Raw genomic sequence first — 27,840 nt, forward strand, 5'->3', positions numbered from 1 at the left:
ATTTTTGTCCTCATCACTTAAAAGAACTGACAGCCCTTTCAAACCTTGCCTATATTCCCAATTTGGCTATGATAACTAGCATGTTTTTGTAGTTTAGGTCTGTCTTGCACAAAAATGCAAATGATGATAAAATATCATATCCCTTTCTAGTTCTATTAAAAATAAGATTAGTTTACAGGGAAAAATGTTGAACTTCTATTTTTTCTACTCTGGTGAGACAGATATCTACTATTCTTCCAGTCTTTCCTCATGTGCTTTTTCTACTGGGTATATTCCTAAGAATCATTGTCAGTCACCATAAAATAGGTCTTTTTTCTCATTCATTGCATTCAAATGAATTTGTATTTTTATTGGTAAAAGTTTACAATGTCTTTGCCTATAATTATTACGACAATGACAAGTTGGGTAGGCAGAACATGAACTATTGTCTGTGCTGGAAAAATCTCTTTAGAAGATGTGTATATCAACAATAGATTTTTTGTAATATACTTGGCTAATACATGAACAGATTGATGTGAGCCGTGCAAACATTATAACGAGTGCTTTGTAATTGTTAGAATTTCTTTTTTATACTCCAAAGTTAGAATATATATGTGTGTGTGTGTGTGTGTGTGTGTGTGTGTATATATATATATATATATATATATATAACTTCTTTTCTTTCCTGTAGTGACTGCTTGAAATGAAAGAGTTGAATTTAAGTGTGATTTAGTTATTTGTCTTTGATTACAATGAACCTAATAGAGGAAGGAGTTAGTAATAATCCCTGAATCCTGGTTACATTAATCCACCTGTGAACAAAATAGCATTTTGGTCTCTTGCAGCCTGGTCTATATTTGAATTTCATTTTCAGCAACCAATTTCATGAATCATTTCATGTGAGTTTATCTATGGTGTTCTGACTAGAATTCTTTATTATATTTTATTTGTGTAATTTGATTTCTGCCTTAGCATTATAATGATTCATTCTTTTACCTAACTCTACACTCTATAGATATCAAAAATTGGGAAGAAAGAAAGTCAGATGTAAAATCCAAATTAAAGTAGTTACAAAATGGGAAACAGAAAAAATGATGGAAACAAAATCTTGGGATATTTTAAGACAGATTTTATGTAAGTTACAGCAACCAGGGGGGCACTAAAATTGATGCAATGATTCTAACATACCAAACTACTGTAGCAATTACAGTTCTATTTAGTAATAGTACATAAATGCTGAAGTAGAAACTTACAACTATAAACAAAATTTACGTATGTTTGTACTGCTAATGTTGTGCCATTTCCTACAAGAAAATATATTTAGAGATGATAGGCATAGATTGTTTTCACTTGAATAGATGCACACTAACTATAAAGTGTTTGCTCCAGAAGATGATAAATTTTGAACTACATGACAAAAAATACATTTCTATACAGTTTTCCTACTTAGAATAGTTTACATTTTTTCTCCACAGAGATTCATGTCACTTTACTCTCAGTATGACAATTGGTAGAAGGTACCTGAATCTAAAATCTCTATGAATATGAAAAAGGGTTTAGAAAAACACCAGCTTGCTGTTAAACATTAGGAAGTGATAGGGACAGTGGCCTGAAAATTATATGCCTAACCAAAAAGCCAGCCCCTCTTTGTCTCAGCCAGGTACTTTCATGTTGGAATATGGACCCACAGTTGTGAGATCTTCAGAGTTTTCAAAAACAGGAAGAAACATTGATTTCTGTAGGTGTTAACTAATCCAAAGTTTTAAAAATGATAGCAGGGATCATTTACAGGATGTCATTAGAACACAGATGGCATATAGACTTCTGGGCAGAGACATGACTCAATGAAATATCTATGGTGCCCCTCAGTAAAGACCTTGCCTCTGTTCAGGTTCTTTTATTCTTCTTTGCTGCTTCACAGTCTGTTCATTACCACTTCCAACTTCTGAGTGTGTGCATAAGAACATAAGAATCATGAGAGATTTACACCCCATCTCTGTAGGTAGGTAGACAGATTGTCACTGTTGTAAGGAGTTGTCCTTTCTACTCAAGCATTTTTTTTCTATCTGCCTTATTCAATGACTACTATGTTCCCTCCAGTCCAATGCTATTAACACCCTTAAATAAAACTGGATTATGTAAGGCATCTTATGTGGAATTCTGATCCTTTGAACTGAAAGAAAAGAACATGGATTGCTTAGTTTCTTTCTATAATCTTTCTTGAGAAAGTAAAGCATTTTGTTTATTGTCCTATCCCCAGTTTCTAGACCACTCTTGAAAAGTATAAGTTTCAACAGAATTAATTTACTAATTGAAGGTTCTATTTCATTCACTCATTTATTCGTTATGTGGTAATGGCAAGATCACAATAAATCACAGAGTTGATCTTAAAGGAGGAAACGGAACCATCTTTATTGACCAGCTGGCAGGATAGAGGGGTAGGCTGCAAGTCTGCACCCTTCAACCCCCTCCAGGGGTTAGAGTGTACTTTTATACCATAAGTAAATCAAGTCAGTACATTAATCTTAAGTGGCTGTTGCTATGACAATCAGAGAATGGTTACTGACATTTAAACAAATGTTAACATTTTATGTGGTTAGGGTACACTGCCCAAGAAAAATGGAACCCAGAGGGAGAACAATCTTACATTGTATAAGAATTGCCATTTTGTGTTGCCAAACATGCCATGCTGAGCAACTGTTGATGGGTACAGAGGCGGAGTGTTCCCATAGGTGAAGCTTTTCCTACATGACATGGAGTCTCAGGGACTGTTTGGTCACTGCCCCTCTAGCCTGGACCATAACAATGTGAACCTTTTTCTTAGTAAAGTTTTGGTTCAAACATATTATCAAATATCATTTGAAATATATAGATCACAAACCAGGGATAGGAAAACATATTCAGAAAAAGAAAAAAAAAAAACCTTTAGTGTACTTTAATGAGTTATATAACCTAAATTTAAAGTGTAAGCCCACGTTTCCACTTTATTTGCTTATAAAACTTTCAGGATTGTCTCAACTTATGCTTCTTAATTCTCCTTTCTAGAAAAGTACAATAAAACCAGATTATATTATACATCTCTAAATAATCAACTGCTCCTTGGTTAATTAGACCCTTAACTTTATATTCCAAACACGTGTGGGGCAAACATCACATACTTGTAAGTCTAGTAGCAAGGAAAGGACCAGTTGCGATCTCATTAATTAATTTTACAGTTACTCTTGGTTTAAGGAATAAAAATGTGATAGTTTAAAACTATTTAACCAACTGTAAAAAAAATTAGTGATCCTATTTAATTCTTAATGATAATACCTTTGCTCACTTGACTATTCTTTACTAAAGCACATTTTTAAATATCAGATGTCAAAAAATACTATTTGTCATCTGGATATCTAGATAAAAGTAAAGTTCTAAGTTCAAATACATTCAAATACATATGTTCTTAAAGAGAGAGGGTGTCCATATCTTTATTTTTTGATGTTAGGATTTTTACCAGCATTCTAAGTACTTTTTGATATCAACCAATATTATACTCATGTCACAATAATATTCTGTAATGAAAGCAAGGCTGGATCACCAAAATTTTCAGGAGCTCTAAGTTTCCAATTCAGTTACAGTCACCTGTTTTAACTTGACCAAAGTCAAAAGTAGTTCCATAAACAAAGATAAGGAAATGCATAGTATCATAATATGGCCTATGTGTATTGGTTATATTTAGAGGTCAGTTTTTAATTGAACTCTAAATAAATCATTATATTGGATGACCAAATTGAAGACCAGAATGTGTTTTTGATAATGAAAATGTGACCTATGAACAACAAAATATATTTCTTTTTCAAGAATTTGCATATTCTTTTTGAAGTCCATCTTTCTCATACCAAATACAAGATGCACCACTAACATTTGGGATCTATGTCCTAATCCCCAAAATGCGAATATGTAAAATTATTTTGCAAAGGGAATTACACTTGCAGAAGGAATAAAACTGCTAATTAACTGATATTATGACAAGGATATAATCCTTGATTATCTGGGTTGGTCCAATGTAATCATAAATGCCCTGAAAACTGGAAGAGAGGATCAGACAGGTGGCAGTGGGAGAAGGTCTCAACCTGAGAAGAGGGGACAAAAACCTAGGAAGGTGGGCAGCTTCCAGAAGCTGTGAAAGGCAAGGGAATGGATTCTCCCTCAAGAATCTACAGAAAGGAATACATACCTGCTGACATCTGTCAGGACTTCTGAAGCACAGAAATACAAAATAGTAACATTATGCAATTTTAAGCAACTAAATTTTCACTACTTTGTTATAGCACCCAAGCAAATTTCAGAAACTTCATTTTTTTAAATATATTTTTTTAGTTGTAGGTGCACACAATACCTTTATTTTATTTTTATGTGGTGCTGAAGATCGAACCCAGGGCCTCACATGGGCTAGGCAAGCACACTACCATTGAACCACAAACCCAGCCCAGACATTTCATTTTTTTAGAATCCTCTATGAAATCTCATTAGTTTAGATGTTCAAACTTTTCTTAAGGCTTTGTCTATTTTTGTTTGCATTCTTATTTTCAGGAGGTAATCCACAGCAGTCAGGAAATGAGAAGAAATGAACAAGAAGTTTCCAAATCACATGGAATTGATATTCTCCAAACAGAAATGGTAACTAGTTAGAGATACAATACTTGGCAAACAGTTTCCAAAACTTTGTGCAAGTTTTGACTTTGTTGTTTTTGTTGTAAGTTTTGTTTTTATTGTCCTTTACATATTTAATACCTCTCTCTCTCTCTCTCTCTCTCTCTCTCTCTCTCTCTCTCTCTCTCTATATATATATATATATATATATATATATATATATATATCAGTGTCTCTATTTTAAAGTTGAAATTCTTTTAAAGATAAAAGGTACCCTAAGAAAATGATTGCACTTTAGTGATTTGGATTTTTTCTATCTCAAGTTCTTGCATTAAAATAAGTGATAGAAACTTAATTAGCATCTCTCAATTTATACTGAAGTCTTAGATGAAAATCACTAAAATGAAGAATATTATTTGTAGTGTTCAAAGCACTGACTTTTGAAAAACAATTACTTAGTAAAAATTATCTTTAAACACAGGTGTCTCATCTTGAAAAGCACACCCAGGAACTAAACCAAGCTTCTCAGTTCCATCAGTACGTTCAAGAAACAGGTAAGAGCCTGTTATTACTGGGCCCACTATCTTTCTCTTATTGATGTGTGTCTGTGAGTTTGAATGGAGAAATTCCAAAGCCCAACTCTTCCCACTAAGTAACTTTAGTAACTATGACTCATGGTCCCAAAGAGGGCAGGGTAGTGTTTCTACATATAATTAGATTTTACCTGTGGTAATAGATGCAATATGTTTTTAAAGGAGTTCACTGCTCATTACCCCTATGAGGTTCATCCTTATAGGCAGAAGGTGACAAGGTAGTCACTTTTGAATTCCCACTTCTGAATTCCTTTTTTGCCTCAGGGATCTAGAATACAACTTGATGGTATCAAATTCCCTGGTAATAGAATTATCTGTGTTATGTTAATTTTAGTGACAGATTTAAGTACTACTAAGCCTAGTTCTACAAAGTACAAATAGGAGATTAGAATAATCTTATGTTTGCATAAGACAAGGTACTGTTGTTCAGCTTATACTAGGGGAAAGATTTTTGCAGCCCTGAAGAGGTGAAAGTGAAAATGTAATCCAATCATGACCAAAACATTACTCAAATGATTTGACTATCTTTATTTTGTTTAAGAAACCGTCTACTCTTCTTTCTTTTGTTTCTGTTAATATTTTTTCCTAAGAAAAGAAGTGGAACATTCTTGAAAAATATTTGGAAAATATTCCTTCCGTGTATAACCACCAAAATTTTTCTTCCTGCATTTTTTCCCTATATTTCTTGCTATATGCCTAAATTATATAATGAACCAATAGCATATGAATAAATGTATCCCTTGAATCTTTTTATTTATCTTACATTTTTCTTTAACATAATTGTATTCATTATATAATATCCCTAATGTTCTTATCTGTTTGTAGTTATTGATACACCTGAGGATGAAGAAGTTCCTAAGGTTTCAACTAAGTTTCTGAGAGAGCAATTTGAAAAATCTGCCCAGGAAAAGGTCCTTTATTCTGACAAAGAGACAACAACCCCAGCCAAGCAGATTAAGGTAAGGTAATTTCTCTACATGGAAATATATTAAATGTAAAATCAGATTTAAGTGTGTAAAATTTTCAAGTTATTGGCTATTTGAGGTGTTTTTTTCAAGAACAACAAAAAAATCTTGAACTAGCACTTATTCTGTCCCAGAAGAAGAATATTGATCTACACAAGAAAAGAGACAGAGTAAAAACTTTTCCCAGTAGAGCAAATGAGGGAAGAAAAATTACATTAAGCTCTAAAGTCTATAACTAAGAGCAGATAAAGTAATTAAGTCAATTTTAAATGTCAAATACTTACTCTCTTCTGTTTAAAATTCCAAGGAAAACAAAACAACTCTCAAAAGTACTTCAAGACTTTTACTATTTCCCTGTGGATTGCTCTGCATAACACATTAAGTAAAGAGTGAAAAATCAAGAGTATGTGTAAATATTAAAATACTTGATCATTGATATTTTGATCATTGATACATGAAATTTTCTAAGTAAAAGCATATTCTAGGAAAGATAGAAACAAGCACTGAATATCACTCTTAAGGGTGTCTTTAAGGGGAGTACATCACCTGTTTTTCTTGGTGAAGATGTCACAGCAGAGTCCTGGTTGTAGATGGGTGAAGGGCAGCACACGGGAGCCTCCATCACTACAATAATCTTTATGAGCTTTGATTTTCTCTCCCCTAAAGATTGAGCATAAATATGAAGACACTATAAAGCCATCATCTGTTGTGGGTTCCTCTTCCTCTACTTATACTTCAACTAGTCAGAGAAAGGAAACATCTGCTTCAAGATATAATGATCACAGTATTACTTCCTCAACTCTGGCACAAGTTAATGGTACTTCTTCAGGAAAGATGGAAGAATTTCCTCCTCCACCACCTGATGTACTTCAAACTCCAATAGATGCAACAGCATTTTCCCAGTCCCCTGAAGTCCCCAGTCCTCCTAAGAGATTACCAGTCCCCAAAGATTTATATTCCAAGCAAAGAAATTTGTATGAATTAAACCGCTTATATAAACACATTCATCCTGAGTTAAGGAAAAATTTAGAAAAAGATTATATCAGTGAGGTTTCTGAGATTGTTTCTAGTCAAATAAACTCAGGGAGCTCAGTTTCAGCAGATGTGCAGCAAGCTCGGTATGTTTTTGAAAATACGAATGACAGTTCTCAAAAAGATCTGAACTCAGAAAGAGAATGCTTGGAATGGGATGAAATTCTGAAAGGAGAGGTGCAGTCCATAAGATGGATCTTTGAGAATCAACCATTAGATTCTATCAACCATGGCTCTCCAGATGGAGATAACACTTCTAAGGGCATTGCTGATCAAGAAATTATTGCTGGTGGTGATGTGAAGTATACTACATGGATGTTTGAAACCCAACCCATGGATATGCTGGGGGTTCATTCTTCTGTCACTGAAGTAAATGCTGAGAAATTACCTGAGCTAGCCAGAGGAGATGTCCGCACAGCCCGGTGGATGTTTGAAACAAGGCCATTAGACTCAATGAATAAAATTCATCAAAGTCAAGAGGAATCAGCATTAGCTATTATTAAGGATATAACTGGGGGAGATGTCAAGACTGTGAGATATATGTTTGAAACTCAACATCTGGATCAACTTGGACAGCTTCATTCAGTGGATGAGGCTAACTTACTGCAACTCAGGTCTGAGCTCAAAGAAATTAAGGGAAATGTCAAGAGAAGTATAAAATGTTTTGAAACTCAACCATTATATGTTATTAGAGATGGTCTGGGTCAAATGCTAGAAATTAAAACTGTTCACAGAGAAGATGTAGAAAAGGGGGATGTGAGAACAGCACGTTGGATGTTCGAAACACAGCCTTTAGACACAATTAACAAGGATATTACAGAAATTAAAGTTGTCCGGGGAATATCCATGGAGGAAAATGTCAAAGGTGGAGTGAGTAGGGCAAAGTGGTTATTTGAAACCCAACCACTGGAAAAAATCAAAGAGTCAGAAGAGGTCATCACTGAAAAGGAAACAATCATAGGCACAGATGTGTCCAAAAAGTGTTGGATGTTTGAAACGCAGCCATTAGACATTCTAAAAGAAGTTCCTGATGCAGATCCTGTGTCACCTGAAGAGATCATAGGGGGTGATGTACAAACCACCAAGCACCTATTTGAAACACTTCCAATGGAGGCTTTAAAGGATAGTCCTGATGTTGGAAAGCTTCAAAAAATCACTGCCTCTGAAGAAGAAAAAGGTGATGTCAGGCACCAGAAATGGATTTTTGAAACTCAACCTCTGGAAGAGATAAGAGAAGGTAAAAAAGAATACACACGAACAGTGAAGCTTGAAGAAGTCGACAGAGGAGATGTCAGAAATTACACGCATATCTTTGAATCAAACAATCTAATCAAATTTGATGCATCACATAAAATAGAAGTGGAAGGAGTCACAAGGGGTGCTGTGGAGTTAAACAAATCTCTTTTTGAGACAACACCACTGTATGCTATTCAAGATCACCTTGGAAAGTACCATCAAGTAAAGACAGTTCAGCAAGAAGAAATCCTAAGAGGTGACGTAAGAAGCTGTAGATGGCTTTTTGAAACAAGGCCCATTGACCAGTTTGATGAAAGTCTTCACAAATTTCAGATAATTAGAGGAATATCTGCTCAAGAAATACAGACTGGAAATGTGAAATCTGCTAAATGGTTGTTCGAAACCCAACCTCTTGATTCAATTAAATATTTCAGTAATGTGGAAGAAACAGAAACTAAAACTGAACAAACTACAGACATTGTTAAAGGTGATGTCAAAACCTGTAAATGGCTATTTGAAACCCAGCCAATGGAGTCTCTTTATGAAAAGGTTTCATTAACGAGTGGCAGTGAAGAAATTCATAAAGGAGATGTCAAAACCTGTACTTGGCTTTTTGAAACCCAGCCACTTGATACCATAAGAGACAACTCTGAAACAACAGTCAAGTTACAAACTGTCAAACAGGAGGAGATCCAAGGCGGGGATGTTCGTTCAGCATGTTTTCTTTTTGAGACAGAAAATCTGGACAGCATACAAGGAGAGGAGGGGAAAGAAACCAAGCCTGTGGAAATGGAGATCCAAGCTGGGGATGTCTCCAGCATGAGGTATAAATTTGAAAATCAATCCTTAGATTCTATAAGTTCCAGTTCAGAGGAAGTTTTGAAAAAGATCAAAACCCTAAAAAGTGAAGATATTCAGAAAGGCAATGTTTTAAACTGTAGGTGGCTGTTTGAAAACCAACCAATTGATATGATAAAAGCAAGCCAAGATCACAATGGATCAGTTAAGACAGTGACAGACATACAAGGTGGGGATGTAAGGAAAGGGTGCTTCATTTTTGAGACTTTTTCTTTAGATGAGATTAAAGAGGAATCTGACTCTACCAGCACCAAGAAGACAATTACTGAAGAAGTAATAAAGGGTGACGTAAAAAGCTACAGAATGCTCTTTGAAACCCAACCACTCTACGCAATTCAGGATCGAGAAGGTTATTTTCATGAAGTGACAACGGTTAAAAAGGAAGAAGTAATTCATGGAGATGTACGAGGAACAAGGTGGCTTTTTGAAACAAAACCATTAGACTCAATCAATGAATCACAAACTGTGTATGTTATTCAATCTGTCACACAAGAAGACATTCACAAGGGAGATGTTAGTTCTGTCAGATACAGATTTGAAACTCAGCCACTGGACCAGATTTCAGAAGAGTCACATAATATCGTGCCCACTGTTGACTGCATTCAAGGCGGCAATGTGAAGACGAGTAAGCAGTTCTTTGAGTCTGAAAATATTGGTAAGAGCAATTACGTAAGGACAGTAAGTGTCAACGAAATACAGAAGGGCAACGTGAAAACATCCACTTGGCTATTTGAAACTCACACAATAGACGAGCTAAGAGGAGAAGGATCAGAATATGAAAATATCAAGACAGTCACCCAAGAAGATGTGCAGAAAGGTGATGTTAAGCAGGCAGTGTGGCTATTTGAAAATCAAACTTTGGATTCTATTAAGGAGGCAGATGAAAGCCCCACCAAAATGACTAAGGAAGAAATCCCTCCTTCTGATGTCAAAACAACTACATGGCTCTTTGAAACAACACCTCTTCATGAATTTAATGAAACTATAATAGAAAAAGTAGAAATTATTGGCAAGAGCATTAAAGAAACCTTGCAAGATCTCTACTCTCAAAAAGTTATTGAGGCTCCTGGAATTATCATTGAAGCTGATGAAGTTGGAGATGTCCGGATGGCAAAATACAAGCTAATGAACCAATCATCTCCTGAGATACAGAAAGAAGAAATTATCAGGGTAGATCTCAGAAGTATAATGATGAACTTACTCTCCAAAAGAGACTGTACCAAAAGAGAGATTTGGGTTAGTGAAGAGGAGAAGGGAAATGTCAATTTCACTAAAACTCAATTATTAAACAGGTCAACTGAAGTTCATGCTGAAAAGGAAGAGATAGTGAGAGGTGATGTACAGCAAGCAATAAAAAACCTGTTGTCAGAGGAAAGACCTGCAAAGAGAGGCATTGTAATTCAGGAAGATGAAAGAGGAGATATTAACATGACTATCTATTGTCTTCTTCATGAAAATGCCAGTGACACAATTGAGCGTGAGGAAGTCATAGGAGGGGACGTGAGACGTGCCATTCATAATCTGTTGTCTTCCTCATCAAACAGTAAAATATCTGAAAGGGCTAAAATCGATGCTTCTGAGAGGGGAAATGTTCAGTTTTTTACAACGTGCATAGAAACTGGAGCTCTGGATTATCTCAAACAACTCCAGACAGGGTCTGATGAAACACTAATGACTAAGAAACCAGAAGAGGAGGAGATAATTGGTGGTGACGTTGAGGGCACAAAACTGTTACTAAAGAGAAGGCAGTCTCAGGTGGAACGCACTGTTAGTGAAGCTGACATCATTCCGGGAGATGTGCACAACACTGTTAAAATGTTTATGGCAGAGCCTCAGAGTTCATCTCATGAGACACACAAAGAAGAAATCATAAAAGGAGACTTGAAATCAACCCTGAATTCCCTCAGCCAGGCCATAAGTCAGAAAGCAGTGGCTAAAACAGAAGAAATTGTAAAAGGTGACATGCTAGCCACACTCAAGTCACTTCAGGAGTCAACCCACCGATGGAAAGGATCTCAACAGCCAAGTGCCATCCCGTGCGATATTGAGCAAGCTATTGAGTGCCTTGAAAAGGCTACTAACACAAAGACAGAAATCCTGAAAAAGGAGCTTATTCGAGATGATCTTGAAAAATCCTTGAGGTCTTTGAAAGAAGTACAGAAAGGTTTTAAAGAAGTCAACAAAGAAAGTATAATCAGAAAAGATGGCCATACTGGGATGGGTGGATCCTCAGAAAGGCAGGAAACAGAAGTCAATCAGGTGGCTGTGCAGAGGGACAAGAAAAGTGTTCTTCAGCCAAGGCCAGGAGCATTTGAACCAAAAGCCAGTTGGCAAGGGGGGGCAGAAGCTCTCAGTGCAATGACAGGTGAATTATGTCATGGGACTTTAACAGAAGAAAGATCTGAGGTTTCTCTCCCAAAGGCCCCAAAAGGCACGGTAAAGATTGTCATAGATCGCGAACAGAACAATGATGCTCTTGAGAAAAGCCTCAGAAGACTATCTAATTCACACCACCAAGATATAACAAATGTGTTGGAAACAGGCAGTAGAATGGGTGTGCAGACCGATACCACCAAAGAACAGCAGCTCAGTGACAAGCACATGAGCAGACAATTAACTTCCACTGTGTCTGTGAAGGAAAACCTAAAATCTACAGAATCAGAGACAGTGAGGAAGCTCAAGAAGGATGAAGTCTTCAACTCCACTGGATCAACTGACAGAACACTTGAGAAGCAACAGGTTCAAACCTGTGAACTGAAGAATGGCCACCAGAAGACTGAGACTTTCCATGAAAAGAGTCCTAAAAAGACCAAAAACATTAAAATACCAACAGAGACACAAAGATTCACACCTGGTCCTACCCAGCATCCAGGCCACATGCAAATTGGAGAAATGTATGAAGTCACAAGGGACTTTCAGAAGCAAACTCTGTTAAAGCAAGAGATGCAGTATTCTAATAAGGATATAAAGAAAAATAGTATGAACCTTCAGCCTTTGCCTGTAGATGAAGACATATCCAATATAACAGGAGTGAAAGTCTCTGAGAAAAACCACAATAAATTCAAGGCAACTGACAAAAAGCAGAAAAGTGATATTCATCTGGAAAGTCAGGACTTTCTAATGAAGACAAATACTTCCAAAGACTTAAAGATGGCAATGGAAAGGTCCTTTAATCCAATCAACTTTAACCCTGAGAATAATGGAAAAGAAAGTGAGGGCTCCCTTCCACCTCCATCTCCACCTCCTCCTCCACCTTCCAATGCATCATCTGAAATTGAATTTCCTCTTCCTCCTCCACCTCCTTTAATACTATTGCCTGAAAAAAATGAGTTTCCTCCCTCACTTTCAACAGAGAAGATAAGGGCTGAATTTGAAAGCTTCTCAGGCCTCCCTCTTCCTCCACCACCTGCAGATGAGAAATCTGAGAAAGAATCTCTGTCAATATTCCTTCCACCTCCCCTTCCTCCAGCTCAATCTCAAATACCAGCACATCTTCTTTCCTCTTCAGTTCCAGAAAAGCACAGTGAAGCATTCATACAACAGTATTCCCAGAAAGAAGCCTTGAGCTCTCAGGAAACTCATTCTCAATGTAAAGTCATTACAGGAAAATCACCACCTCCCACATTACCCAAGCCCAAATTTCCCAAGAGAATCCAAGATAAAAAGAACCAGCTTCTCCCAAAAGTTGAACTGGAAGATTCCCTGTCCTCCTCAGTTCCAGAAAAACATAGTGAAGCATTCATACAACAGTATTCCCAAAAAGAAGCCTTGAGCTCTCAGCAAATTCATTCTCAGTCTAAAATCACAACAGGAAAATCACCACCTCCCACATTACCCAAGCCCAAATTTCCCAAGAGAATCGAAGATAAAAAGAACCAGCTTTTCCCAAAGGTTGAACGGGAAGATTCCCCATCAAACATGGAATGTAAAACTACTCCCTTAAAGTATGAGAAAAAAGTAGAGATGGCTATGAGCAGTGAACACACAGAGACAAAGCAGAACACATTCAGAAAGAGCCTTGATGAGAGAAAACAGCTATCTGTTGACTCTGCAAAGTCTCTCTCACAGACAGTTCCTGAAACTTCTGCACTCAAAGGAAAGCAGATGGTACCTCTCATAAAATCTCACTCATTTCCAGCAGTTTCAGGACAACAAAGTCCAAAACCTTATATGAGAAAATTTAAGACACCTTTAATGATTGCTGAAGAAAAATACAGGCAACAAAGGGAAGAGCTTGAAAAACAGAGAAAAGAGATGTCTTATTGCCACATTGTCAGAACGGAAAACCAAAATCGAGACCTATCAGAGTTGGAAAAGGAAACAGTCTTGCAAAAAACAAATAAAGAGGTCCCCCTACCCACAACTGATTCAGTGCTCCCTGTGGCCCAGCCCATCCCAGTGCTTTCAGACTCTGAAAGCAATATTCAAGTTGCAGGAGCACGCTCTGATGACCAGCTTTCAACTGCATCAGCAGTGACAGTCGCAGCCACAAGGCTCCAGCATGCTCAAGCAGCCTCAGAAGAGAAGACTAAAGTGAAAAAAGAAGTCTTACAGAGCTCTAGGGATACTACACAATCTAAATCTGCTTGTGAAATTAACCAGAGTCACCAAGAATGTAGTACACAGCAAACACAGCAGAAGTGCCTTAGGCAGTTGCTCTCGCCTCAGAGCAAATCAGGTTCCCCAAGTTTCAAAGTGAAAACCATCAAGCTTCCTACTGTAGATCATGTAGACATCAACTATGAAAGTCACCGAAAGCAATCTCAAGTAGACGTTCAAGCCATTACCAAAGAGCAGCATCAGGAAACCAAGAAAACTGAAGCAAGTACAGAATACAGTAATAGGCAAGCTGTGACTGAACAATATTACCAAATACCCAAAAAGGAGAAAAGAGTGACAATTCAACTGCCTTCAGAATTTTCAGAGAAAAGCCATGAAAGTAAGTTCAAAATTGTTCCTGAGAAACAAAGAGATTTTAGGGAACCTGTGAGAGGGAAGTTTCTAGAAACTGAAGAAAAAAATAGGGGAACATCAATGATTAGCTCAAAAGAAGAGAGATTGATAGTTGAAGGACAACAAGAACATCTGAGTAATAGGTCAGCACCGAAGGCAGTCAAACAGAAGATTATTGATGCACACTGTGAGTCACAGACTCAGAATTTTCAGCAAACACAAATACAGACTTCTGAAAGTACAGTTGAACATAAAAAATTGTCCCAGTCATGTGATATTCAGCAGGAAAAAAAATGCCTCAGAGACAAGGGCATCCAACAGAAGCAAGTCTCCTCCAATACTAAAGATTCAAAGCAAGAGATTACACAGAACAAATCTTCATTTTCCTCTGTGAAAGAATCCCAGCAGGATAATGGAAAATGTGCTGTAAATATATTGGAATTCTTGAGAAAACGTGAAGAACTACAACAGATTTTGTCTAGAGTAAAACAGTTTGAAGCAGAGCCAAATAAAAGTGGCCTTAAAACGTTTCAGACACTGTTAAATATTATTCCGGTATGGCTGATAAGTGAAGAAAAAAGAGAATACGGAGTTCACATTGCCATGGAGAATAATTTAGAAAAAGTCAAAGAAGAAATAGCACGTATTAAAACGCAAGCTGAGGATATGCTTGTGTACTGTGAAAATAAAATTCAAACAGCCATGATCACCTCCAAAACTGGATTGCAAGAAAATAAACCTATTAGTCTTAAGGAAGCATCCTCAAAAGTGTCTAATACTAAAGCCAGCTATAATGAAAACATGGAACAAAAAGAAAATAAAATTGTAGAAGAAAAAATAGCGCACCACCAAGAAGCAACTCATCACGAAGCTACTGTTCATAATTGCACAAAAACCCATGAGGAAATTAAGCTGGATGACAGCAAGATTTCTCCTCCCTCTTTAAAAACTCGTCCACCATCACCTACTTTTATAACAATTGAATCTACTGCCCGACGAACAGAAACCTCAGCTAAGGATGAGCTTTCTCAGTCCCCTAAAAAGGACAGTTGTGTTGAACCCCCCCCAAGAGGGCCAATGCCACAATCACCTAGAATTCACAGAGCAAACACCTCCCCTTCTCCACCCAGGAGTCGCTCTGAACAACTTATCAAACTCAAAGACACAACGGCAAAGTTATCCAGAGGAACCGTTCCGTGTCCGCCAGCAACCCCGGTTCCAATTGTAGAGAAGAGGACGGAAATCATCAGGTCCCCAGCAACACTTCGTCGTCAAATAAAGATAGAGAGTCGTGACAGGGTCTCTCCACCGACAATCACAATACCTGTGCATGTGAATCACATTGGTGGTGCTTCCTTCAGAGAATCCATGGAAGCTCAAGAGGAAGTTAGGAAAGTGGAGAAAAGGGCGACATATGTTCATAAAGATGGAGTGAATTCCATCAACGGCATCGTGCCCGACACTGAGAGTTATGATGCAGTCGAAGTCATCCGCAAGGTGGAAGTGCCTCGCCTGTCAGAGCACACACAGAGATATGAAGCGGCCAATCGAACTGTTCAAATGGCTGAAAAGTATGTGAATGACCGTGAAAATGAAATAAACAGGTGGTTCAGGGAATTTGAGGAAGGCCCAGTTTTTGAAGCCAAGTCAGATAGAAGAGTCTATGCAAATGGAGAAGCTAACCATAATATAAAACAAGAGAGTCGTACATTTTGTAAGGAGGAATTTGGAGTAACATCTTCAGAAAACACTAATTTTGCAGACTTTTCTTACAAATATCCCATAGAATTCCAAGAAAAAATTTCTGTTAAACAGCCCAAAGTACGCTCAGAAACAAGGTCTCTGAGTGAACATTTCTCAGGCATGGATACATTTGAGAGTCAAGTTGTTGGATCAAAGGTGACGGCTTCATCCTCACATAGCTCTGAAGCTGGTAAATCTGGCTTTGACTTCAAGCATGCCCCACCCACCTATGAAGATGTTATTGCTGGCCATATTTTAGACATCTCTGATTCACCTAAGGAACTCAGGAGGAATTTTCAAAAAACATGGCAGGAGAGTGAAAGAGTTTTTCAAAGTCTGGGATATGCAACCTCAGAAACTTCTGCAACTGAGACCACCTTCCAGGAGGGATCTGCATTTATAAGTGGTAAATGAGCTTGAAAAGTGTGAAAGATTAACCTGTTTAAAGGCACGTGTACCAACACGATTTAAAGTTAAAAGAGCAATAACCAAATAATATAACCTAAAACTAACAACTTTAACTGTATGCTTCAGTCTTTCATACTATGCTTGCTTTTTACTAATTTTTGTTTGCAAAAGAATCTAGTGTGATCTACCTGCATTGTGTAAGAATAAGAAATATATTGATTACTGAAACCTATATTTGTCAAGGTAAATAAGGCTTTGCATGAATCCACAGATACAATAATGATCAACATTGTGATCATATTAGTAATTACATAGCTATATATTTGTTAATTATAGAACATAGTGCATTATTAATATTTCTTATCTAAATTTATTATTTTATCAAATTGTTTTAAAATATATTAGATAGAATCTTTGGACTAATGTTAATGAATCCTTAATAGCATACTTAAGTCTTTACCATGAATTCAAAATAGCCTGGTAATAATCCAGGAGAACTTAGACTCTTCACATGGGCTTTAAGGATTTTCATGAATCTGATAAAAGTGGAAGTGTGGGATTACAGCTTTCATATATTTAATTATTGTTATTGCATTTTTACAAGTTAGCTTTCTATAATGCCATATTTTTCTATAACTGCTTATTCACCTTTCTGAAAATGTATTCAATTGACCTCATTCACAGATGATCATGAACAATACATTTTTAAAAATTGATTACATTTGGAAGGAGGGAGATTTAAATCATATGAACTTAATGCATGTTTTCTAACGTCAGAGAACAGCTCATTTCATTATAGTTTCCATACTTTTCACAGTTAATGAGTTTTCATGATAAAAGAATTTGACATAATTAATATGCATCATTAATATAGTCCATTCTTTTAGACAGATCGAAAAAATAGCAAGGTTAAAAATAAAAACTGTTGAAACTAATAATTATGCCTCTATCATATTTGTAACATATGTGTCTAGTTTATCAGGCTAATATGGTTTCTTAATGTGCTTGCTTCTGGTATAATTAAGAAAAGCTGTCTAATTAATTTTAGATGCTCAGTTTCTGTTAATACAGTTCAAAAGCACAGTAAATATAAGGAAACTAATGTTGAACATAGAAATATGTCCCAACTAAAATCAAGTAGGCAAAGGAGTCCTCTCAGTCAGTAGCCCACACTGAGAATCCAAGTGCCAAAGTGTTTATTTTTTATTTTTTAATATTTTTTTGGATAAAGGAACTTGAACGTATTTGCTCTTACATGTAACTAGAGTGAAAGTTATCTTCATAGGATTGTTGTGAGGATTAAAAGCAACACTAAAATGAAATTTCTGTGTCAATTTTGAACCACTATATAAACACTAGTTAGTAATGTACTAGTTAGTACAATTTTATTTATAAGGATTAACATTTGCATGAAAGCAGCAGGAAGTGACTGTAGGAAATGAATAAGAGAAGAAGGAAATTTTCAAGAAGTAGACATGAAATCCAAAAATCTCTAAAATCTAAAGCCATTTAAGAACAAATGTCCCTGAACATCTCAATAATCTAAGTCCCACTACATTACAGTTAAGAGTTGGTGTCATAGTGTCAACCCCAAGTTGTTAAAAAAATATTTTAAAAAAATACTGTAAGGTATCCTTGGCTTAAGAAATACATATGTGTTTTTAAGAAATCTATGCAGAATGCTTTAAAAAATAAAAATGTTAAACCATGCTCAAAGTGGTGCTCACATGTAATCCCAGCAACTATGTAGTATGAGGTAGGGGGTTCACAAGTTCAAGGTCAGACTCAGTAATTTAGCAAGACTCTATTCCAAAATAAAAAAGGGCTAGGGGGGGTAACTTAGTGGTAGGGCAACCCGGGGTTCAATCCCCAGTAAATAATACACATACACAAACACACACACACACACACACACACACACACACACACACAAATAATAAAATAAAATAAAACCTTTGGATCAAATTAGATATAAACTTCTATATATAGGGAAAGTTCAGTTATCTGCAATGATAAGTTTTCTCAGGGCTTCCCATGACTGCTTACTACATATATCTAATATATTCAAGTTAATAAACACTTGCACATGTATGTTTAAATACTAGAAGTCAATTTGCATCATGTATGAATAGTGGAGACTTTAGAGTGATGGTGCTCAGTGCACCAAAGCCCAGAACCTGTTGATAGCATAGAATATGCTCAGAAGCAATGTAAAGACAAGTCTTATAGCTGTCCACTTTAACTGCATGGTCAATAAATATGTTGTTGTTTATTTTGTTGTTTCTACAGTTGATTGAAAGCAACACTATTTAAGCCTTTGTAAATTTTTATTTTTAGAAGCTGCTACTCCAAGACAAGGAAATATGTATACTTTGTCAAAAGACAGTATATCCAATGGAGTGCTTAGTGGCAGACAAGCAGAGTTTTCATAAGTCCTGCTTCCGATGTTGTCATTGCAACAGTAAACTGAGGTAAGATGCTTTGTGCTCTGTGATGCAGATGTTCAAAAAACCTGTAGTACACATATACCACGTGTCTCTGGGAAGATGCAGATTTTTCCAGGTCTTTCTGCCATCAGTGAACACCCCAGGGGATGTGCTCATGATCTTTATGTAGTGCTCAGTTAGGCTTTGACCTTTTTCCTTTAGGAATTTTGCCTTCCAAATCAAATCAGAAAGAACCCTTTGATTCAAAGGTGGAAATCACATGGGTAAAGAAATACCAAAAGTTAGTGTGCAAGTCAAGATTTTTAAGTTAGTACTTTAAAATCTAGACTCTAGATAAGTAAACTTTTCCTGTAAAGGGCCTGATAGTGATTATTTTCAATTTCTCAGACCATACTGTTTTCATTCCGTTCAAATATTATTGGAAGGTAAGAGCAACCACTGGTAGCTGAACAAATGGGTGTGTCTGTAATTGTATGGGCCTGACTGCGTTCCAAAAAAATTTCATATATCAAAACAGATGGCAGGTTAGAGTTTGCTTATGATTAAGCAAGTCTATACAAGTTTAAAAATGGAATTTAGAATAATACCAGTGACAGGTCAGAGAAAAACTCTGTTTAGTCTCTGTAGCAATAGAAATGCCTCATTGACACAGTCACGAATGCACTCATTTTCCAACACTCTTGAAATTAATGCAGTTAAATGAATGTGACATTTGTTAAGACTTTCATTAAAGATGCTGAAATGGAGTTTATTTTGCTGAATCTAATGTGCATCTCTCAGATTATAGCTTTCCTGACATTAATTGACAATGTCAACGTCAAACACACTCATTGTGATATTCTTTCCCCTTGGCTTCCATGAAAACTCGGTATAATGGTTTTACCCCCCACCTCCTGGGTGTTCCTTCTCAGTCACATGTGTGGGTGATTCACTCTTTGTCTATCAACAATATGTTAGTGTTCTTCAGAAATCTGTTATAGAAATTTGCTCTTTTCACTGTTTCTTTCTGGTGAATCACATCCATTCCCATCACTTAAATGATTATCCATCCATGTGGTAATGGTTCTGAAATTTATAACAGTAGCCCAGATCTCTTCTCCATGCCTCATATGCTTCTATCTCAATGATTAGGGTATTTCTCCATAAGAACAGCAAATTCAGTAATACACTTTTTTTTCTACCAAAATTCCTTCTTCAACTCTAGGGTCTGTCTTCCACTGTATTAGTAAATGACATTAATATTAACTCAGTGACCAGTACATAAAATTATTTTTGACTCCTTCCTATCCTTCATTTGCCACATCCAAGCCATCACCAACTCCTGTCTCAAAAGTACCTCTTGAGCTGTATACTTTACTCCATCCCCACAGCACAGCTATTCTTCAAGTGAGTGTCATCTCTCACCTGGACTAATGCAACACCCTTCCCAGCTAGTTGGTATTCCTACCTCCAGTATTTCCTACCAAGAACAACAACTTATCCTAATGCCATGTTCCATAGTATAGTAAAATGATTTTCCTAAAATGCTACTCTGATGTTACTTTACTATTTAAAACATATAATGGTTTCTCTGTCAAAAAAAATCTAACATTGAAACATCAATTATAAAGCTATTCAAAATTTGGTCCCTACTTCTTTCTATCCCGTTTACATATTACTCTTTCATATAGACTGAATTTATTTCATTTCCCCAAAATTGTCATTCCCACTTCTTGCGGGAAGTTTCCCACACCCCTCCTTTGGCTCTCTACCAGGCTAACGTTCACATGTTCTTCAGACCTCAGTCAAGATTGTATCATCTATGAAGCTTGCCTTGACCTCACTTATGGGTCAGGTAAGCTTCCCATTAGCTGTCATAATGTCTCCTGTGCTTGCCTCACACTTGACACATCTAATGTAATCACCCCCAATATTAGTTGTGTAAATGTTTGTTTGCCTTTCTAACATCTAGTAAAGGTTGACATTATACTCAAAAATATTGATTCAATAACTAATATTTTTAAAAATATGCATTGTACAAAAATGACACAAAAATTTTCATAAATCTATGGTTAATAAATTGTTATACAGTGAACACTTTGTAGTCACTATCAAGTTCAAGAAATACAGCTTTGCCAGCCCCTCCAGTAGCCCCTTTCATGTCCTCTGTTCTGAACACAAACTGCTCACTCACTCACTCTCTCCCATGAGTAAACAGCACTCTCTTTAATAATCACTTCTTGCATTTTGATAGTTTTGTTATCCAAATGTGCTTTCCTAGACACCAGTTTTTCAAACTTTAATGTCTTTTAATTCTTTTTTAAAAATTTTTAAATTTTTTTCTTTTTTGTAATATGTAGTTTTCCCCTTCATTCCTTTTCTTAAAGAATTTGTGAAGAGCCCAGGACATTCAACCTGTAGACTTGTCCAGTCTGAAACTGCTGATTCATGCAGTTCAACATCAGCCTCCACTTCTGGGTCCCCACAAGATCAGCCAGTGTAGATTCTAGATTAGGCTTACTTTGACACCTTTCACAAGAACATAGGTAGTGTTGCCAAGAGTACATTGAGCACATAATGTCTGACTACCTCTTCTTCTGTGATCATAGCAAACATTAAGAATTAATACCTATATTTATTCTTTGATGTTTACAAAATGTTAATTTTTAATTCTGTTCTTTTTCACTTTTTAGATTACTTTTACAAGGAAACACTTTCTGTCATCTGCTATTTGGTTATACAGAGGTACATTTGGTGGAAGAAAGACAATAAATTCATGAGTCTTTTTCTTTATTATCAATTAATATATTGATCATCTATTCAACATTGATATGGAATTGTTCAAATACAAGAATTACCATTACTGAAGCTGACATTGCCTCATGACTTATTCCTGAGTCACTTTATACGAGCTTAACAAGCTGTCTATGAGATCTTCTTCATCTGATAAAACCAGATATTCCAGGATATCTGGAAAATGCACTGTCCCAGGCCTGGATTTAGTTCTTTCTGCAAGTCCTGGTTTATTTTAGTGAGAAATGGTATTGTGGAACAACAATCTTGATGCTCATTCTACTGGGTTAGTCATTGTTTCTAAACAATTCTTTTAGTGGAAAGAGCTAGTAAATACTTACATATACCATATATAAGAAATTCATAGTGATATTTCTAACCCAAATTCAAAATTGCACTCATCTACTTAGCCTTTTCTCTACTACCTCTGTATCTCCTTTCTTCCACTTCAAGACTCCTACTTCTCAAAGACAATGGAGAATTAAGATATCACACATTCATTCATATGGCAGTCTTAAGAATAAGAAAAAATATTAGTATACTACTTTATATTCCAAATATTTTTAAAAATTACAATTGATTTTCTCATTTACTTACTCCCCATTTTTTATTACATTGTCATAGTTTATCTTCAGGGTCAGATCACAAGTCACTACATACCATATTATTTTTCTCTTTGCCCTCACTTCCTCTTGGATAGTAAGAGGATACTGATGCCCACCAGCAATCCTGACATTGATATTTCTATAATTATTCTGGTTACTGAAGCTTGTTTTCAAGCCATTTCTTCAGAAAAGACTTGTGGAAATTGTGGAAACATTTGCCCTAAGATTTTATCTACTGATAGCAGTTTGTGATCTTTATTAGAAAGCTAGTTTTGTTGACATTAAATGCTTGACTTACAATTACTTTCATTGAGTATCTTAATTGCATTTTTTTTTCATTTTTTCTGGCATAAAGTGCTAGAATAATCTGTTAATAATCCAGTTTTTTTCTTTATAAGATATATTCTTCTTTTTAAGATACGAAGTTCTTTTCATTTTTATTTAAAGTTCAGTAATTTTACTAGAATAATTTGGTCATTCTGGGTCAATAGTGTCAATTACCTAACGTGCTCTTTCAACATATCATATTTTCTATATCAAGAAAATTAATTTAGCTTCTTCTGAAGGAATTCCCATTGTGTATACATTGGCTACATGGTTTTTTGTTTGTTTGTTTGTCGTCAGTGCTAGGGATTGAACCCAGGGCCTTCCCCACTCTAGGCAAACAATCTACCACTGAGCTACATCACCAACTTTACATTGGCAATTTTTCTTTCCTTTTTCTACATTTGTCTCCTTCTCTGAAATCCTTTTTTTATCTCTTTCTTTATTTCTCTTTGAGTGATAAAAATTTTACCTTTTTACTCTTTCATTTCTCATGTCACTTTCTGTTCTATTTATTTGATCTTCTATTTGTTTGGTTTTTATGACTGAGAATTTTTTAAAACTCTCTTATTTTCCTAATTTCTATTTTTTCTGATTTCTTAGATCATTTATGAGTTTTTCTAATTCTGATGTATGCTGTTCTTTCAGGTCTTTTACCATATTCTTAATGTCTTTTAAATTATTTTGAAATAGTGGGTTAATTTTTTAATGTCTCTTTGCAGCATGTTCTTATGGCATGTTTTCCTTGTCTAAAGGAGTAATATAATACTCATTACCACTTTATTTTCTTATAATAATTACATAAAATTTTATCTCAATAGATTTTTATGGTTCACTTTTGTGAGAACTAGTTTTCCATGCTTAGAAGGAGATGAAATTCGGGACAGCTTTTCTGGCTTCATACCACTACACCTAGGCGACCGGGCTTCTGGGCCTAACTTCTTTCCTCTGCCCATTCTTGGCCCAGACCTTCATCTTCATATCTGTTATCATTATTCCACTCAGTTTTAATCCTACTCCCATATTTTCTTTCTCAGTTTGGGGTTCTGTTCTAAAAGTGAACCCTAGTGGTCAGTTTTCAGAGTTCAGCTTCACTAGTCTGTTCAGTCTTTCTTACTACAGGGCCCTCATAGCCACTGGTTTCCTGCTTTAGCTGCCATTCTCTCATTGCCTGTGACACTTTACAAGAAGTCCTGCTTGGTTACTTTGTGGTCTCATATTTTCAGACCTTTGGACACCTTCCTTGCCCCTCTGCTGTCACCCATACGGATGAGACTATCATGCTGGTCTCCTGCCTGAGGGTGATTCATTCAAAACCCCTATATTGTCACTCAGTTTTGTTTTGAACATTGCCAGATGTAAGGTTTTTTTTTTTTTTTTTTTTTGGTCTAGTTTATGTATCTGCTTTTATGTGTAAGTTCAGAGATAGTTAAATCTATGCTATTGCCTCAAACTAAATTCAATTCTAATTTTATCAAGCACTCTATTTGTTTATCTCCCTAAAGAGACCTGATTAAAAAGATGGCATAAGTAAGCTTTCCAATTCACTCAAAATCTAGCTAGCGAGGAAGTTCACATAGTTGATTCATTTTATGTGTATGATCCTCAATCATTATTGAGAACCATAACCCCTCACATAAATCATTGAGTTAACACAGGCTTGGTACTGTCATTCAATAACTGCATGTGAATTACCAAAACCTGATGTACATCATGAAATTCTAAATAGTGTGGATTATATATTATGAGGAGTATCAGTGATCACTATTATCTAATAGCCATGTGTTCAATTAATAGGGTCATTTCTATTGCTAGCAAATTAATTTTACTAAGTCTCTGACTCACTGTTAAATAATTCCCTAATTTGCTATGAATAGTACATATACAGAACATTAAGTGTTTCTTTTTTTTTTATTTTTGTTTTTTGGCAGTTTGGGAAATTATGCATCACTTCATGGACAAATATACTGCAAACCTCACTTTAAGCAACTTTTTAAATCTAAAGGAAATTATGATGAAGGTTTTGGACACAAACAGCATAAAGACCGATGGAATTGCAAAAATCAGAGCAGCTCAGTGGACTTTATTTCCAATGAAGAACCAAACATATGTAAAATGACTACAGCAAACACCCTCAGACTTGGAGATCTGACTAAACATTTAGATACTGCTAAAGATGAATGGCAAAGGGATGATTTGAGAAAGTTGGAGGAGAGAGGAAAATTAAAAATAATCTGGCCTCCTTCCAGGGAGATGCCTAAGAAAATCTTCCCCTTGAAGGAGAGCTCAAAATGAGTAAACCTAAATGGCCACCAGAGGCGACAGTGTCTGAATCCTCTGAATTTGGAGGCGAATCGCTGATGGAACATGTTAAAACTCTGGAAAATAAGGGACAAGAACAAAATAACCTTTCTTTACTGCAGCCATTTCTGCAGTCCACCCATATGTGTCTGAAAGAGGAGGGTACAGGAATCAAAGAAATGAAAATGAATGAAGCAAGAAAAGATGAGAAGAAGGAAGGAAATCAGAATGTGCAAGATAAGCTGAATGAGGCTGAAGAAGCAAGGGATAAGAGAAAAAGTGAAATGGATCTTAATGACAGCAATAATGTGGTTGTGCAGAGGGCTGAAAAGGAGAAAAATGAAAAAACTAACGAACCTGACAGTGGAGAAGTTTTACAGGTTGCTAACACTGATGATGAGGTGGTGCTAGAATATCACAAAGAGAATTTGAATAAGAATAATAATAACAATTATGTTGCAGTCCCATATCTGAATGACTGCAGGCAGAAGACATCTATTTTAGAATTTTCTAATCTGTTACCACTCTCAAATGACACCGCAAGTGACTACCAAATTAAAAAGTTAGAAAATGCGTCTAGAATCTCAGAGTTACTTGGGATATTTGAATCTGAAAAGACATATTCAAGGAATGTACTAGCGCTGGCTCTCCAGAAACAGACTGACAGAGAGACTGCTGGCAGTCCTCTACAGTCTGCTCCAACCCCAGGCCTACAGAGGCGCTTAATAGCAAAGGGGAAAAGTTCAATGGTCTCTTCCGATGCACATCTCTTAAACATTAAAGGTAACCATTCACATAACAAGAATTTACACTTTTTCTTTTCTAACACTGTGAAAATCACGGCTTTTTCCAAGAAAACTGAAAATATTTTTGAGTGTGATTTAATAGATTCTGTGGATCAGTTTAAAAACATGTATTTAAGGGAATTTGGAAACAATGTTAATCATTGGCATGGTGAAGTAGTAGGAGCAGCCCATAGTAATGGAAACACAAGTTTGGATGCTGTGAGCTGTGAATATGCAGCACAGTCTTCGCTCCCCAGCAAGGAGGGCCAGTCTGAACAACTGACAGTGGAAGAGCAGATTAAAAGGAACAGGTGCTACAGTGACACAGAGTAAAATCACACTGGTCCTTTGCCTTCCACACTCAGGTGCAGAGAGACATTGGCATTCTGAAATAAGACTTGATGGACTTCGAAAAGCTTGTCATCATCAACATAATGTTCAAAAATCTCATGTGTTTCACAATGGAATATTTCTTGTATTACACTTCATAATTTTTTTCATAATTCATTTGGCTCCATGTTTGTTCTGAATGAAATGAAGAGATAAAACAATATGGCTCTGTTTTCCTCTCAAATGGCACTTTTATATATCACTCTGATTTCCTCTGTTACGTCGTGGGTGAGAGTCTATACTGCTGAGATTTATCACAGTTCCTATACCTTCTCTATGATTTCTGTTGAAATAAAACTGAATCACCTGAGGTGCAAACCAAGATACTTCTGTGACTTTTCCATAATACATGCTGTCATTCTAAGTATTATGTTTTCTTCCAAATTTAAAAAGTATTTGTCTTGGGGCAAGGATTTATGCCCTCCCCACACACATATAAACAGTCTTGAAAAAAATAAAATACTAAACCAAAGCCATGACATTAATAGGAAATGCAAAATTTTCATTCTCTTTTGTGTTCTATATTTAAAGAGGGTTGTCATGGTTCTTTAAATAATTAACTATATGAAACTATCAAAGAATATGTCTATAAACAAAGAAAAATATGTTTTCCCCTAGAAGAATATGGAATCCATACTCAGAAATTAACTGCACTAAAAAGTTTTCAGAATTTGCTCAAATAAATTATACATATAACAATGTAATTGCTTACTCTATGGGATAAATTAGTATAAAATCGTATGACCCTTTGTCAAATGTTTAAAAATCATATTTGATAAATGTTGTTTTTTTCTTAGAAAACATTCTTTTGAAAATTTGGCTCCCAAATTATCTGCTGACTTTGTCTTTCCTCAAATACATTTGATGATTCTAATAGGAAAAAAACTTCATGAATGTAAGTTTTCATAAATTCAAAGTATACATATATAAAACAAGCCTTCACCCATTTTCTCCTGCATAAACACAGTTTACTTTCTATAAATATGAAAACAAAATGCAGTGTTGAAAACTCTTTCTTTACAGAAAGTATAATAAATTTCTTCTTGTGAGTTAGAATATTCTCAACGGATATCTAAGACCTACATTGTATTTGTTCACTAAGGCTGTCATAACAAAACACCACAGAATGGATAGTTCAAACTAAAAAGAGTATTTCATCATGGCTTTGTAAGCTAGAAGTCCAAGGTCCAGGTGGAGGCGGCGTTGGTCATGCCTGAGGTCGCTTTCTGGACTTGCAGGTGGCTATCCTGTCATTGTGATCTCACATGCTCTGCTCTTTAATCTGTACACTCACATCATGGCTTCTCTTCCTCTTCTTGAAAGGACCCCTTGTATTTGATTATGGAACACCTGTCCTAGTCAACTTTTGCATAGCTGTGACCAACATACCTGACAAGAACAACATAGAAGACAAAAAGTTTATTTTGGCTCATGGATTCAGAGGTTCAGGCCAGGGTTAGCTAACTCCAGAGCTCTGGGTTGGAGGTGAGGCAGAACATTATGGCAGAAGTGCATGGTGGAGGAAAGCAGCACAGGACATGGCCACCAGGAAACAGAGAGAACCCTGCTCAATAGGGACAAAACAGAAATTCCAAAGGAAATCCCAAAGACACGCTCCCAGTAACCATTTTCCTCCAGCCACACCCTACATGACTTCAGATACCACTCAGTTAATCCACATCAGTGGATGAGTGCCTTGATTAGGTTGAAGCTCTGATAATCATTTCATCTCTGAAGAATCTAGTAGTGTCTCATACATGACCTTTTGCGAGACACCTCATATGGAAATCATAACACCTCCCGTATTACATCATTTA

The 27,840-nt window shown here is 36.1% G+C and overlaps 2 protein-coding genes across 4 annotated transcripts in view; both read left to right on the forward strand.

Annotated features, from left to right (window-relative positions):
• Xirp2 (xin actin binding repeat containing 2) overlaps positions 1–24,618 on the forward strand; it is a 71,776-nt gene extending 47,158 nt beyond the window's left edge. For all 3 annotated transcript variants that reach the window (XM_047544782.1, XM_047544783.1, XM_047544784.1), the window contains 6 exons: positions 4,552–4,638; positions 5,093–5,165; positions 6,030–6,163; positions 6,836–16,397; positions 18,737–18,870; positions 24,479–24,618. In XM_047544782.1, coding sequence (XP_047400738.1) covers positions 4,552–4,638; positions 5,093–5,165; positions 6,030–6,163; positions 6,836–16,397; positions 18,737–18,831 — 9,951 coding nt within the window. In that variant the 3' untranslated portion in view covers positions 18,832–18,870; positions 24,479–24,618. The remainder of the gene's footprint in view (positions 1–4,551; positions 4,639–5,092; positions 5,166–6,029; positions 6,164–6,835; positions 16,398–18,736; positions 18,871–24,478) is intronic.
• A 55-nt stretch (positions 24,619–24,673) lies between these two features.
• Positions 24,674–26,186, forward strand: LOC124979904 (xin actin-binding repeat-containing protein 2-like). The gene has a single exon (XM_047544785.1). It carries the CDS (start codon positions 24,839–24,841, stop codon positions 25,964–25,966), a length of 1,128 nt encoding a protein of 375 aa, XP_047400741.1. The 5' UTR covers positions 24,674–24,838; the 3' UTR covers positions 25,967–26,186.
• The last annotated feature ends 1,654 nt before the right edge of the window (positions 26,187–27,840 follow it).

Source organism: Sciurus carolinensis, chromosome 3 (genome assembly GCF_902686445.1).
Source record: "Sciurus carolinensis chromosome 3, mSciCar1.2, whole genome shotgun sequence".
Lineage (NCBI taxonomy): Eukaryota > Metazoa > Chordata > Mammalia > Rodentia > Sciuridae > Sciurus > Sciurus carolinensis.